Genomic DNA, 15219 nt, shown 5'->3' on the forward strand with positions numbered 1-15219 from the left:
TCAATAAAGACTTATTCAACTAGACGTAATGTATTTTAGATTGTCTTGCATTTTATGAACATTAAACTGAAGACAAATAATCTATTATTTTAGTTGAACCATGTACCATCATTGACAAAATCATAAATAAGAGAAGCAAAGAACAGCAGAAAATGCCCTAATGATGACATACATGATACACTCTTAAAAATAAAGGTTCTTTACTGGCGTCAATGGTTCCACAAAGAACCTTGGAACCTTTGCATTCCACAAAAGGTTCTTTAGATTATCAAAATGTTCTTCACACTAAGAAAAACTGGTTCTTTTAAGAACTGAAAGGTTCTTTGGGGAACCAGAACTGGTTCTTCTAATGGCATCACTGTGAAAACCCCCTTTTGGAACTTTTTTTTTTTAAAGAGCGCACATGCACAAAGATCAACAAGAGCGCAAACTGACATTGAGAGAGTAATAGTTTAATAATAAATATTAATAAATATCTCTCCAGCTTTTGAATAACTTAACCACTGTGTGGCAGCAATATCACATAAAACCTTTCAACAATCCGTTCCCTTTCTGTCAGTCCATTGAATTAAAAAGATTGTATAAAAAAAAGTTTGAGACAGAAACATGAATAGCCTAAACAAAATAGTGTCCATAACTTCAAGCCAGGACATTCAAATTTTATTGAAAATTGTACTTGGAAACGCATTCAAATCAAGTTTTTATATAGGCTAATGTAACCTATCCGTAATGTGAATTCCGTGTGTAATAGTTTTAAAGGAATAAAACGGGTCTGTCAGAAGCTCGTGAGTAGTGTTGTACAATGCAACTGTAAGCTCTTAATTGCACAAGTCGCTGGCCAGGGGAAGGTACAGATGTGCATCTGTGTTTTGGATCAGTGCCGGGGATCTGACAGTGAGATCTGGCAGTAATGAAGGCCTGCAGCATCTGGCCAGCTGTGAATGGCTGAATGGTTAAGATGTGAGGTGTGTCCTCTCCCGCGGGACCTGTGAGACTGACGCCGGATTGGATGAGCTGCTGGAGGAGGGCTGGGCCTATGGAAGGCCTGACCTGAGCCGGAGGAGAGCCGAAGAACGAGACAAAGGAGGGGGGTGGTTACTCTCGTTCCCACCACACCCTGCCAAACCGAGTCCCCACAAACACAATGTTTCATTGAAGACTTTGAGTGTGTGTTTTACAGTGGAAGAGACTCACATCTACAAAATGTTGTACAGTTAAGGCAGTAAGCAGTATAAAAACACATCTTAAACTAGTTTAAGTTTAAGGTTTTGTATTGCTGGCAAGGCTGCCTGGGAGACCATATTAAACCAGTTTAGGATGGTTTAAGCTGTTTTTTTCCCGGCAGTGATTTAATCAGAATTTCAGTATTTCATGCTATAAACAAATAAGATCTTGTACTTTTAATTGACTTTAATAGAGTTCACTGGAACATGTTAGACAATCAGCTTTTTCACTCACTATTCCAGCATTTTCTGCTCTTAAGACTCCAACATCCACCCTTCTGTCTGAAGTGTGAGGGGAATTTTGAGCTTGAATATTTGAGCTCTGTCACAGACAAGCAAGTAACATGTAGCTACCTTTTCTATGTTAAGAGACACAACAAAATATGATATATTCATGCAGACATAGGTTTGAAAATGTTTTGTCTCAATATAAGACTCATCCTTCATAATCAATTATGGAAATAATTATAAAACACAAACTAATGCCAGTCTCTTTCATGTGACTACATTGATACAGTAATTATATTATAAGCAAATTACAATGCAGTTCTGTTTGAGGGGCACAGTCAAATTAAAATTAACAATGCAAAGTGGGCATTACAATCTATATAAATCTCCATTTTCTGACATTCCCTTCCCTCTTAAATGTTTACTTTTCAGAGACACCTGCATGTCATTAACGTACATAAATTAACAGTTATTTAGTAAGCTGCCTATTGAAGTGGGTGGCTTTCAGTCGGCTTTGTTTTGTCATGCATTCAGATTGATTCCTAAATGCTTAATTCCTAAATAGCTGTCATAATAAATTTAAAAAGTCAATATTTATGACGTGTCAAAATAGAAATGAAATCACAAAGACATCATTCTAATAGTCAGCTAAACAGCTCTTGTCACTTAACTAACATCAAAAATCTACATTAAAACATGGGTTAAAGATTTCTTACAGTGCATAAAGTGGACAATCAAATGAGTTTGTGGTTCTGCATTGTTGTTTTGAATCTTTTTGATTGAATCTTTTTTCCATTGCCATTTCACATTTCATTGGATTATGTATTTACATCCTGAAGACAACAAAATGTATATGTGCAATTTGGAGATAATAATGCTGTGAAATATCTGTAATGCACATTAGCTGTATGTTAATGATAAATATACATTTCTAACCAACAATTATTTCACTGAAGTACAGTAACATTTTCCAGTCAGACATCACCCCCAGAACAAATGCTCATCCTCCATCCTGGTTTAGTCAGTCTTGGAGACGGCCAGGTGCACATTCACTGGGGAGCGTTGAGTCAGGACATTATCCCGGGGTGGGATACCATCTCGGATGAAGAACAAACAGAGCAGAAGAAGGAATAAGCATAAAATATTCTTGCACCTGGACATCTAGGACCTCCTGTCTCCATTTTTAGTCTTGAGAACTACTAGGACCACCATAACAGGGATTAGGCATATGGGGGTCATGACCAGGGCAAGGATGATGCTGGGAGGGGGGTCTCTCAGTGCCTCTGAGGGACATTCTTGAAAATAGGTGGTGTGGATTTTCACAAATGTATGTTCAACCAACTGATTCGGCCAGGGAAGCAGCAGACAGTCAGCAACAGTCTCAGTACACACAGTGAAATTGTTGTATGCACTGCCAGAGAAACAGATGGAGAAAGAGAGTCATCAACTGCTATCAAACACATCTAGTATTATATGGCATTTGAAAATGAATCCTTAGAATGTACCTTTTTACTTTTTCCAACGAACACCAGTCGGTACTGTTCATGAACCCCATAGCAGCATCAAAATTATATTGACACAATTGCACCAGAAAACCATAGCATTGAGTTCTCAAGAAATTGTTCTCACAAAATGAACAGTATGTGTCACAGATGCTCTTGTTACCACAGCCTATGATGTAAACAAAATGAAATAAATAATGAACTTTGATGTAAGTTGATGTGAATCATCCTGTCATGCATAATGGAATTTTCTGTTTATCTTAAGAGTCACAGTCAAGCTGATGCCTACAGTAATTATCTTAGTTCATTAACATAAACTTTCTTATGATAGCAAATGTACATACCAAATGTTCCTCCATCTCCATAGCCAGGATCTGAAAAATATAATTGTAAATTTATTGTAAATAAATACAAACATAAACATATACACACATCTGTAAATATAATTAGGCAAAATGTGCACATGATGTGTCCAAACATGTTGCAATGAAATGCAACCCTCTGCCTTTAGTTATTAAAAATAATAACAAACATAACTTGCTTCAGTAAAAAAATAAAATAAAATAAAAAAAGGACAAAAAACGACGCATTCATCCTATTAGATCGTTTGTGACCATATTGGTCATCTGCATCCTTCAAAGCATTTGTCATGCACTGTATACAGTGTCTATTTCAGGTTAAATTAGAGCTGAAGTTTTCTATCGACGCACACACACACACACACAACTTACCACAGATAACAGACAGAAAGACGCATAAGAAGCTGAACGATACCCTCATATCAGAGCAAACGAGCGCTGGCGAGCTGGTCTCAACCCGCCGCTGAATGTGTCTGAACGTTTACACAGAAGAACGCGAGGCATAACAGGAAACGCGACGGGTGGAAGCGTGATGGGCCGTCACCACATGTGCAATCACGGTTACCAGATGTTCAGAAAGCTGCTGACCGAGAACGCTTTAATTTTCCCACGTAATAATGCTCCACCTCTGGCCGCCTTTCTCTCTCTCACTCACTCACTCACTCACTCAACGACTCTCTCTCTTTTCCAGTCAGTCTTCAACTGAAAAAATACAAAAAAATAGACCGTTCAGTGACTTAAATATTAAAATATAAAACAAACACGTTTAAAAAGTCTATTCAGCGATAACTGTGCTAATTTATGAATTTGTTTACTTTAAATACCATTAGTTATAAAACTCATGTTTATCTTTAACTCTACAACCTAAGTTTACTTATGTCTTACAGTAAGCCTTAGTCACACTACTACATCGTAACGTAGCTCTTGGTTAATTTAGAGTTGATGAAAGTAGCCTATCAACTTGCGTTCCGACTGATTCATAAGTGTTTCTGATAAAGAACCACTTCATACCAGTTCGGGAATAGAGACCACATGGGTCGTGCTGTGTGGTTTTGATTCACTTATACAAACCGATTAAGAGTCATTCGTTCTTCCAGCTCACTTGTAGCACGCTATATTTTTTCAACGTACAATTTGATTAATTTAAAATAACCAATTCATAAGAATCATTCATTCGGAAATCGGATCTGTTAGTGTAAGTTTGCACTATCGATTTACACGACAACAATGTAGCCTGCTAAAAGCAGAAAAGTTTACCTTTACATTTTTTAAAGGTTTCGCATACAGACAACAACATTGTCAAACTTATCAATGAAAATAACTAAAACACTGCATTAATCATGCCAGGCCAATAGTTGGTGATGTAATTTTGTACAGAAACATCAAAGAAGCACATAGTCTACCTAGTAAACATGTAATATGCATGCATATGGCCATTTTCAGAAATTTTGCAGTTTACACAGAGATGACAATGGCATTGTTTTCAAAAACTTTTTTTTCTTTTTTCTTTTTCAAATGTTTGCAATTTCATGCCCCCAAAGGGGGTCATGTAGGCCCTCTTTACAGGTTGTGTAAGCACCCCCTTGGAACGCAAATGTACTGTGATGTAATGTACATGCATATAGCGTGTTCAGGCTGTATGCATGTGTGAGTACTTGAAAACCATAATACAGAATTTTTAGTCGTTTTCATTTGAACGGGGGTCATTTTGACATTTGTCATCTATATGCAAAACTTTTAAAAAATGCAAAGGAAAAACGTATCTGTTTTTAGTACATTGTTGTCGTGTAAACATACCCTTAGTAGTGGTGTTGTGATGAGTAGTAGTGGAAATGTCAGATTATTTTTGTAGTACAAAGAATGCATGTTCGAGAAAAGTTTCACAAGCTTCACAAAAGTCCTTTGGTATTTTTGTATGAATGGAACTGTTTCTGCATAAGAACCAGTTCTCAGTTCCAGTCCTGACTCTTGAAATGGTAAAGCACTGTTGTGTTTAAAGATTGCTGTTTCCCTGAGGCGAGGATCATTTCTGGGCTGAGCACACCCAGGCCAGATGCACATCTGCAAATGGGTCTTCCCCTTTAGAAAACACTCCATTTCTCTCAGGTTGATTCCTCGTCGGCTCAGTGGTTCTGATTTATTTGCGTTTTTCACATCTGTTTCCAAACAGGAAACATAAGTGAACATTTAGGGGCAGAGCAGGGCGGCTTGATGGAACGGACACTTTTAAGAATAACTGGGTCATATTAAACAGATCGAGTTCGGGAAACGATATAATCAGAGTTTGCCATCTATGCTCGAAGGGCTGCACTTTTGGTTTGAGCTCAGCTGTGATTGAAACAAACTCTCAGCTCACTCACTTCAAAGGAAGAGAAAGAAGTGAATCCAGGGCCGAGGAAGGGCTGGAACAGTTTATGTAACACTTTTGGGCTTGTGGATCTCAGGTTGACCATGTGAGACTGTCTTTAGCCAGTACCAATGGATTAATTCTATACAAAAAAGCATTTAGTGTAGTATTCATGTTTTAAAAGTTTTTGATTTTACTTTTTTCCCCTTCAAATATATATATACAGGTGCATCTCAATAAATTAGAATGTCGTGGAAAAGTTCATTAATTCAGTAATTCAACTCAAATTGTGAAACTCATGTATTAAATAAATTCAATGCACACAGACTGAAGTAGTTTAAGTCTTTGGTTCTTTTAATTGTGATGATTTTGGCTCACATTTAACAAAAACCCACCAATTCACTATCTCAACAAATTAGAATACTTCATAAGAAAGTAGGGGCTCCTTTTGCTTTAATTACTGCCTCAATTCAGCGTGGCATGGAGGTGATCAGTTTGTGGCCCTGCTGAGGTGGTATGGAAGCCCAGGTTTCTTTGACAGTGGCCTTCAGCTCATCTGCATTTTTTGGTCTCTTGTTTCTCATTTTCCTCTTGACAATACCCTATAGATTCTCTATGGGGTTCGGGTCTGGTGAGTTTGCTGGCCAGTCAAGTACACCAACACCATGGTCATTTAACCAACTTTTGGTGCTTTTGGCAGTGTGGGCAGGTGCCAAATCCTGCTGGAAAATGAAATCAGCATCTTCAAAAAGCTGGTCAGCAGAAGGAAGCATGAAGTGCTCCAAAATTTCTTGGTAAACAGGTGCAGTGACGTTGCTTTCTAAAAACACAATGGACCAACACCAGCAGAAGCTATTGCACCCCAAATCATCACATACTGTGGAAACTTAACACTGGACTTCAAGCAACTTGGGCTATGAGCTTCTCCACCCTTCCTCCAGACTCTAGGACCTTGGTTTCCAAATGAAATACAAAACGCGCTCTCATCTGAAAAGAGGACTTTGGACCACTGGGCAACAGTCCAGTTCTTCTTCTCCTTAGCCCAGGTAAGACGCCTCTGACATTGTCTGTGGTTCAGGAGTGGCTAAACAAGAGGAATACGACAACTGTAGCCAAATTCCGTGACACGTCTGTGTGTGGTGGCTCTTGATGCCTTGACCCCAGCCTCAGTCCATTCCTTGTGAAGTTCACTAAAATTCTTGAATCGATTTTGCTTGACAATCCTCATAAGGCTGCGGTTCTCTCGGTTGGTTGTGCATCTTTGTCTTCCACACTTTTTCCTTCCACTCAACTTTCTGTTAACATGCTTGGATACAGCACTCTGTGAACAGCCAGCTTCTTTGGCAATGAATGTTTGTGGCTTACCCTCCTTGTGAAGGGTGTCAATGATCGTCTTCTGGACAACTGTCAGATCAGCAGTCTTCCCCATGATTGTGTAGCCTAGTGAACCAAACTGAGAGACCATTTTGAAGGCTCAGGAAACCTTTGCAGGTGTTTTGAGTTGATTAGCTGATTGGCATGTCACCATATTCTAATTTGTTGAGATAGTGAATTGGTGGGTTTTTGTTAAATGTGAGCCAAAATCATCACAATTAAAAGAACCAAAGACTTAAACTACTTCAGTCTGTGTGCATTGAATTTATTTAATACACAAGTTTCACAATTTGAGTTGAATTACTGAAATAAATGAACTTTTCCACGACATTCTAATTTATTGAGATGCACCTGTATATATATTTTTTGTTTGTTTGTTTTTTGTTTTTTGTTTTTTGTTAATCTCAATATGTAAAGATGAGTTTCAGAACTCAAAACATCCTATAGCCTAATAGACCTCAGTCAGGTTAGGTTATTTCGCACTGGAGGAACCTTTCCATAGTTCCTAGAACTATTGGCGGATGTTTACGCTTTTTGGTGTGTTCGCACATGATGTGTTCGCATATGAAACATACAGCGCCTTGCGAAAGTATTCATACCCCTTCATTTTTTTTACATTTTGTTATGTTGCTGCCTTATGATAAACTTCTTCAAATTACTTTTTTCCACATCAATCTACACTCCATACACCATACTGACAAAGCAAAAACAGAATTGTCACAACTTCGTAAATTTATTAAAAATAAAAAACTGAAATAAGTACATTGCATAAGTATTCATACACATAACTAAATATTTAGCTGAAGCACCTTAACAGCCTCAAGTCTTTTTTTTTTGATGCGACAAGCTTTGCTCATCAGCATTTTGCAATCATTTGCCGTTCTTCTCCTCATCTCTTCACCTCTCAAGCTCTGTCAGGTTGGATGGGGGCAGATGCACATTTTCAGGTTTCTCCAGAATTATTTGATTGGGTTTAATCCCAGGCTGTGGCTGGGCCACTCAAGGACATTCACACAGTTGTCTATAAGTCACTCTTGCTGTGTGCTTAGGTTCATTGTCCTGTTGGAAGGTAAACCTTCTGCCCAGTCTGAGGTTCTGAATGCTCTGAACTGGGTTTTCATTAAGGCTAAGTTGAGTCCCTCAGTCCCTGCCGCTGAAAAACAGCCCCACAGCATGAGGCTGCTACTAGCACACTTTACTTTTGGGATGCTACTCTGCAGGTGATGAGCAGAGCTGGTTTCCTTCAAACATGATGCTTAGAATTGAGGTTCATCAGACCAGAGAATCTTGTTTCTCAGAGTCTGAAGGTCCTTTAGGTGCTTTTTTGTAAATTCCAAGTGTTTTTTCATGTGTCTTAACTAAAGAGAGGATTGAGTTTGGCCACACCGCCATAAAGACTGGATTGGTGGAGTGTTGCAGCAATGTTTGTCCTTCTGTAGATTTCTCCTATGTAGCGTCTTGACCACTCAAACACACAATATATATTTTGTTAGCTAGATTAAATATATATATATATATATATATATATATGAAATTAAAATATTATAATTTATAAAATAATTTATAATTTTGGAAGTGTGGAGAAATAAGGGCTTTCTTTTAATCAGCATTTTTAAGTAGCATGCTATATGTGTTATTAAATTTTAAATATATATTTGAACAATGCAGACTTTGTATCTGTTTTTGGTTCCTAACAACAGGCCAATCTAAATCTCCCCAGTGCCCATGTGTTTATTCAAATCTCAAACTGAAGCAGTTGGTTTATTCTTTGTTCCAGAGACACTCGCATGCATAGAAAAAAAGGGATCGAAAGTGTAAACAAAATCTCTCACCGCAATGTAGAATTGCAACACAATATTCTTTTCTCCAGTTTTTATCAACAACTTTGCAGCAGTAAACTTTCAAAGCGCTGATTGTCTGCTATTCATTGTTAAGCTGCTCAGTAAGCACTCAATTGAATCCATACACTGAAAACAACCTCACAGTAGGGTTTATTTGGACATACAACTTAGAAAAACAAAGAAATTAGCAGACATGTCTATCATATTTACACAGCTGCATTACTCACCTGCTCTGGTGTATGCAGTGGTTTGTACTTCTGTCGGCATGGTTGATGTAGTCTGTCTCTAGAGCACAGAAGAAAAATAAATGATCATGAGATGCGGAGGATATTTTACAAAAACAACCTTTTAGAGCAAACTGAATTAAATTTTAAAGGGATAGTTCACCCAAAAATGAAAATTCTGTCATTAAATACTCACCCTCTTGTTGTTTCAAAGCCGCAAGACCTATGTTCATCTTCAAAACACAAATTAAGATATTTTTGATGAAATCCGAGAGCTTTCTGACCCTGCATAGACAGCAAGGGAACTACCATGATCAAGGCCACTACTAAGGGTATTCACCAGAGGACCACGACTCATACGTGTTCTACGTTAGCAGCACCACAAGCATGCATCGTGGTCCTCTTGTGAATTGCAGTGGAAAGTGAGAGGGAAGAAAAGAAATAGCTGAATAAAGTCTTTTTTTGTTTTGTTTTCTTTGTGCACAAAAAGTATTCTCGTAGTTTCATAACATTACTGTTAAGCCAACGATGTCACATGGACTATTTTACCAATGCCCTTACTATATTTCTGGGCCTTGAACGTGTCAGTTGCGTTGCTGTCTACGCAGGGTCAGAAAGCTCTCGGATTTCATCAAAAATATCTTAGTTTGTGTTCTGAAGATGAAAGAAGGTCTTACAGATTTGGAACGACATGAGGGTGAGTAATTAATGACAGAATTTTCATTTTTGGGTGAACTATCCCTTTAACACAACTCACCACAGTTTGTTTCTGTTCGTTTGGTACCAGGGTCTGCAGTGTTGAGACCATTAGACACAGACAGACTATCATGAAAAAAACAAAAAACATTGGATTACATGAATTACACTAATATTCAGAAATACACTTATTTGTCATTGTAAGACAGCAAATTCCAGCAGTTTGGGGAATATTGACAGGCATGGGAAAAGATGCAGGAAGGGAGTAGATGAAGAGAGAGGCATGGAACATCCTCCCTTTGTCCTGAGCAGTTGGATCATGAAAGTCATTTCCTCAGAAGCTGTCTAATTTATCTGTTTCTACCATATAGTAACTTAAAGCATCATTTTAAAGAAGTCAGCAGCATAATTTACATGACATTCCATTATAATTTCTTTGTGGTCATGAGGGCAATAAAGTTATATTATTTGAAATGATCAATTAACATTAATAGATTATAACAGAATTATTGACATGTGTGTGTGTATACATATATACACACACTACATATTCTTATACATAATTAAACCAGAATTAATATTCTGAATTATCAATTAGAAACATATAAAATTCAGATATAAAATTTTTACAATATTGAAGATAGCTAATAAGAATTTTCTTCTGGAGATTGCCTCTGATTTTAATTTTCAAGCACACTAAACCAAGCTTTTATTCTGGAGGTACAGATACTCACCCCAAAACAGAAGAGTCCCTGCTGGTTTCGAAGTAGATATAGATATGTGCGCCATTACGCATTAATCCTGTGGTGGTTCTATCTGTCTGTCCACCTCAGCTTGCAAAAATCACATGTATGAACTCTTCAACAGGAAGACTCTATTAAAACAACAGGATGTGCTCATTTCCTTAAAGGGGTGGTGGATTCACAAATGGAGAGACATTACAGATGGGGCGGGCGGTCTAATATGTCCCAATGTTGCCATCATCTAAATTTCTCTCTAAATTTCATTCACATTATCTTCACTGTCACTTTCTCTCTATCTCTCTATCTATCTTCTGTCTATTTGTCTGTCATATAAAATATGTGTGTTTGTCACTGTACACTTTAGTTTAACAGCATATTTGTTGTGTACATTCATTTGAGATGTTTTTCCTCTAACACTACTCTCAGTAAGTTTCAGTAGGAGAGTCTGAGTGGATGGACTGGAAACTTTTATTTATTTTTTGAATTAACAAAGCATGAGCCAGATTTTGCTTTTAGTTTGGCTCATTTGTTTATCATGTAGAGTAGAGAATATATATATGATGTGATGTATGATGTTTTGGTGTAAGACCAGCTGGTATTTACTGAGGAAACAGTGTGGAAATGGAGGAATCTGCTATTCAGGATGCTTTCCACATTGTTGTTTACACATATTTCACTTATTAATTACATTATACATTATTTATTATCAATTATGTACAATCCCAATATAGGGTGTGTTCAAAATCCGAAACCTGCATGTTCTTCTGCATGGACAGCCAAATACATGTATAATATAAAATAATTACATTGTAACTAAGGCATTTCTTTAAAATATTAGGCAAGAACTGGCTTCTGTGGTAGGTCTCACAGTGTTTATTATTATAGAGTTGAGTAAGCAACCTCATTTCAAACAGACTGTTTCTTTTAATGTTTCTGGCAGGGATTCTGTTGACCTCATCGGGCCGTACAGGGGGTCTTACCCCAGGTGCTTTGGAGAGTGAACTGTGCTGCAGAGATAAAGCCTGATGACAAATCCATCCCCTGAGCATTGGCTCAGAGGAGTGTCTACCCTCGCTATTGACGTACACAGAGCTACACCACTCTACACTATTGACGCATGTACACTATGACCACCACTGGCATGCACTAAGTTCAGCTCAGGAGTGATGCAAGAGGAGAAAGTATAATTCCCTTAACACTCTCTCACAGCCACAGATGTGTAAGTAAACGTCATCTGGCGATTCCCCCTCTCTCACTCAGCTAGACTTGGTCTGGTGCCTGGTGAAGTTCTGAGGACCCAAATTACTTCCACATTTGATTCACATTAGTAAGGAGAGGCTTGTTTTCCACCCTTAATTGGTTTGCTCTGTTTATAAAGCAGATTAAGTTAGAGGGACAGAAAACATGGGGTTTATTTAGCAGTTTGGGACACTTCAATTCCATAGAATTGGAGTTCAAAATGGCACAATAAGTACAACAATGCATTTTTTTTTTTTACAGTATTTTACAACTGATAAACATCAGAAAAGCTGATTATAATTGGGATCACACAGGGATGACATTGTCACACTGATATTGCGGTTCACTAAAATAAAGTTTAGTAAAGTCAAAAAACATTTTCTTTCCATAGGAACACATGCTGCTTAGGTTTGTGAACAGAAAATGTGCTCAAATTGTCCATGAATGCAATGTAGGTCAGTGGTTTTCAAACTGTGGGTCACAACCTGTAGTCTGATATTTCATGAAACAAGTAACTCTTATAAGTCTTCTTTTAATGAATTCTTCAAAAAGATTCACAATCTCAAGAGTTCAGTCTGAATCCCTTAGACAAAGAATTAAATTACTCAATCCATAAGTGTGGCTACTGAATCTTACTGGACCTCCATGTCATGATGTCAATGAATCTCTCTCTGTTAAAAAATATTTCAGTCTTAAATTAATTTAGTCTTTGTATGTTTGTTGTTATTTTCTTCTGATAAAAGTTTTAAGTGAGACCTACATTTAAAAAAAATAAACGTTCTTTACTGGAATCTATAGAAACTTTCCACTGTACAAATGGTTCTTTATAGTTGGAAAATGTTCTTTAGATTTTTAACATTTTCTTCACACCCAGAAGGAAAATGTTCTTTTAAGAACTGTTTACTGAAAGTTTTTTTTTTTGGTGGAACCCATGGCACCATTGCAAAAATCCCCTTTTGGAACTTTTAGTGTGTTCACTGATGCCATAATATAATAAAAAGTATGTAAAAAAGTATGTAAACGATATTTATTTTGTATTCAAATATCAATCTCAAACAGAAAGCTTGTATACACATTTGCATTTACATCCTTTACATTTAGCACATGCTTTTAGCCAAACTTACTTACAAAAGAGGAACCTCTGTATCTGGAGTTGTTCAACAGCATGTCAAATGTCACAGTCTCTACTATGTTTCATTTCATTCTCTAAACTCGGGGCCTCAGAGCAAAGAGCCCATCCCTCAGTACCCCACACACTGGTTGATACTAATCTTCATTTGACATGCCTAAACCAACATCCAGGGTTTACACTGCACATAATTAAAAACTTTCCACAGATAAGACCTCCCTCTTATGTCTATCTTTCTGCCTGTGTTTGCTTCTGTTGTGAGGTCCAAGATAAACACCGGACTGGCCTAAGAAAACCCTGTTAGGATGGGCCCATTACTGGGATAAGGGTGTGAGGAAAAATTCTGTTACCACTCCATCTATCACATACTGAAGTGCTGAGCAACACCACCTCAATTCTAAAGACAGAAGAAGCTAAAACACCTGCACATGTCCAATCTTTAACCAAGCCTGCATAAGCTACATAAGCATAAGCCAAACACACAATGGCAGTATCAGAAAACAGAAGACAGAAAATCTGCCATCTGATACAGTAAACAAAACATCAGTATCTAACAAACTATTTTTTTTCTTGTTAGTTAAAGGGATTGTACCATAATTTACTCACCCACATGTCGTTCCAAACCTGCACTACTTTCTTCTGTGGATCACAAAAGAAGTTACTCTGAAGAATGTTGGCAACTAAACAGTTTAGGTTACAACTGACTTCCATTGTATGGACAAAAACACTGAGGCGTTCCTCAAAATATCTTCTATGTTCCACAGAATAAAATAAAGTAGGTATAGGTTTGGACTGACATGAAGGTAAATGATGAGTCAATTTTCATTTTTGGTGAACTGGTCTACATCTACTATGTCTTTTATCTTAAAGTATCAAGTATGCAACAAAAAAACTCCCAATGTTTTCCTTTAAGTCATTAATCTGTGAAACCAAACCAAATATTATTTCCATGTTCTTACACAACAACAAAAAGTTTGTTCTTTCACTTGTAGCTTAATGCTATTCAGAGAATGCCAATGAATACTCCGGGACAGTTATGTCAAAAACTAAAATGAAAATCCCTGTGTTGTTCCAAACGTTACTTCCTTGCTTGTGAAACACAAAAAGAGTCGCTATTCCCTTCATTGCATTTAAAAAAATAAATAATAAAATCTAAAACTGAATAGGGTCTGAGATGGTCATTCTGCCTAATATCTTATTCTGTGTGTTTAAAGAAAGAAAGCCAAACAAGTTTAGAGCAACTTGAGTTCTGGCTTTTGGGTGATTTATCTCTTAAAAAAACAGGATTGAGGTATAAATGTCTACATGTCGCCACCTAGTGGATTTATAAATATGAAAACATCTGTCGAAATCAAGCTAAATGAGATATGTATTCTTAAATTATATAGCATTATGTAATTTATTATTATTGCATTTCTAGTTGTAGCATTACTATACCATGCCTATACTATTATTTTTTATTGATTTATTATAAAAATATTTTTAAAATAATAGTGGCAACAGCATTCATTGGTGCTCACATAATAGTAAGAGCCAATTACTGATCTAATCTGTGCCAGGGAGTGGTGAATGTGTAAAGCATTTATTGCTACTCGTACTGTTAATCTGCGTTGCGATCTCTCTCTCTCGCTCTCTCAGAGAGAGAGAGAGAGAGAGAGAGAGAGAGAGAGAGAGAGAGAGAGAGAGAGAGAGAGAGAGAGAGCGCGTTCTCGTTGGTCACGTGTGATTTACAGAGAAGGGCAGTGCCTTCTATCACGCTGCCCTCGCTCGCTCTCTGGAGGAAACCAGCACATGCTAAGCGCTGCGGATCTCAGGGGAGCCGTCCAAAAACAACAAGCATTGGATCCTCAAGCCAAGCCCCTTTGCGCGGAGCCTTCTGTCTCTGCATACATTAACATCCACGTGTACATATACGTATGCTATATGATTAGGGATCTTGCTATAAAGGAACTACTTAAATTGTTTGTCACATGATTTTATGTCATCAGCACTTTATTTTTTATATATTTAACATACTTTTTTATTTTTATTTTATTTTGCATGTGTATTTTTATTTATAATAAACGTTATAAAGCACGCCACTATGGAAATATTCAATATTTATATTATCCGAATATTATCCGTCTATTAGTAATATTATTATTATTATTCAATAATAATAATAATATTACTAATAGACGGATAATCGTTTAATTTAAATAATCGTTTAATTAATCAAAATTTTAAATGTCAGAGCTCATGCACATATTTGCATGCAGGCTATTAATTATTCAGAAAACGAGTTGCATTATTATTTTCCTCCTCTGCGCACTCG

General features: G+C 37.1%; 1 protein-coding gene across 1 annotated transcript; it reads right to left on the minus strand.

Moving 5' to 3' along the window:
- Positions 1–584: 584 nt before the first annotated feature.
- LOC107601292 (receptor activity-modifying protein 1-like) lies at positions 585–10651 on the minus strand. The gene is made up of 6 exons (XM_016293434.1): positions 10529–10651; positions 9856–9920; positions 9102–9159; positions 3298–3327; positions 2957–3122; positions 585–2862 (listed from the first exon to the last, which is right to left on the minus strand). The coding sequence occupies exons 1-6, from the start codon at positions 10581–10583 to the stop codon at positions 2613–2615; spliced, it is 624 nt and encodes a 207-aa protein (XP_016148920.1). The 5' UTR covers positions 10584–10651; the 3' UTR covers positions 585–2612.
- Between the last annotated feature and the right edge of the window lie 4568 nt (positions 10652–15219).

Source organism: Sinocyclocheilus grahami, unplaced genomic scaffold, assembly GCF_001515645.1.
Source record: "Sinocyclocheilus grahami isolate Dianchi unplaced genomic scaffold, SAMN03320097.WGS_v1.1 scaffold302.1, whole genome shotgun sequence".
NCBI classification, from domain to species: domain Eukaryota; kingdom Metazoa; phylum Chordata; class Actinopteri; order Cypriniformes; family Cyprinidae; genus Sinocyclocheilus; species Sinocyclocheilus grahami.

Bases quoted from the DNA above. Each gene is read 5' to 3' on its own strand.
- LOC107601292 (XM_016293434.1), bottom strand. From the start codon at position 10,583: ATGGCGCACATATCTATATCTACTTCGAAACCAGCAGGGACTCTTCTG. The intron at 9,160-9,855 runs GTGAGTTGTGTT...TCTGTGCTCTAG, and splicing joins ACGAACAGAAACAAACTGTG to AGACAGACTACATCAACCAT. The intron at 3,328-9,101 runs GTGAGTAATGCA...TATATTTTTCAG, and splicing joins CACTGCATACACCAGAGCAG to ATCCTGGCTATGGAGATGGA.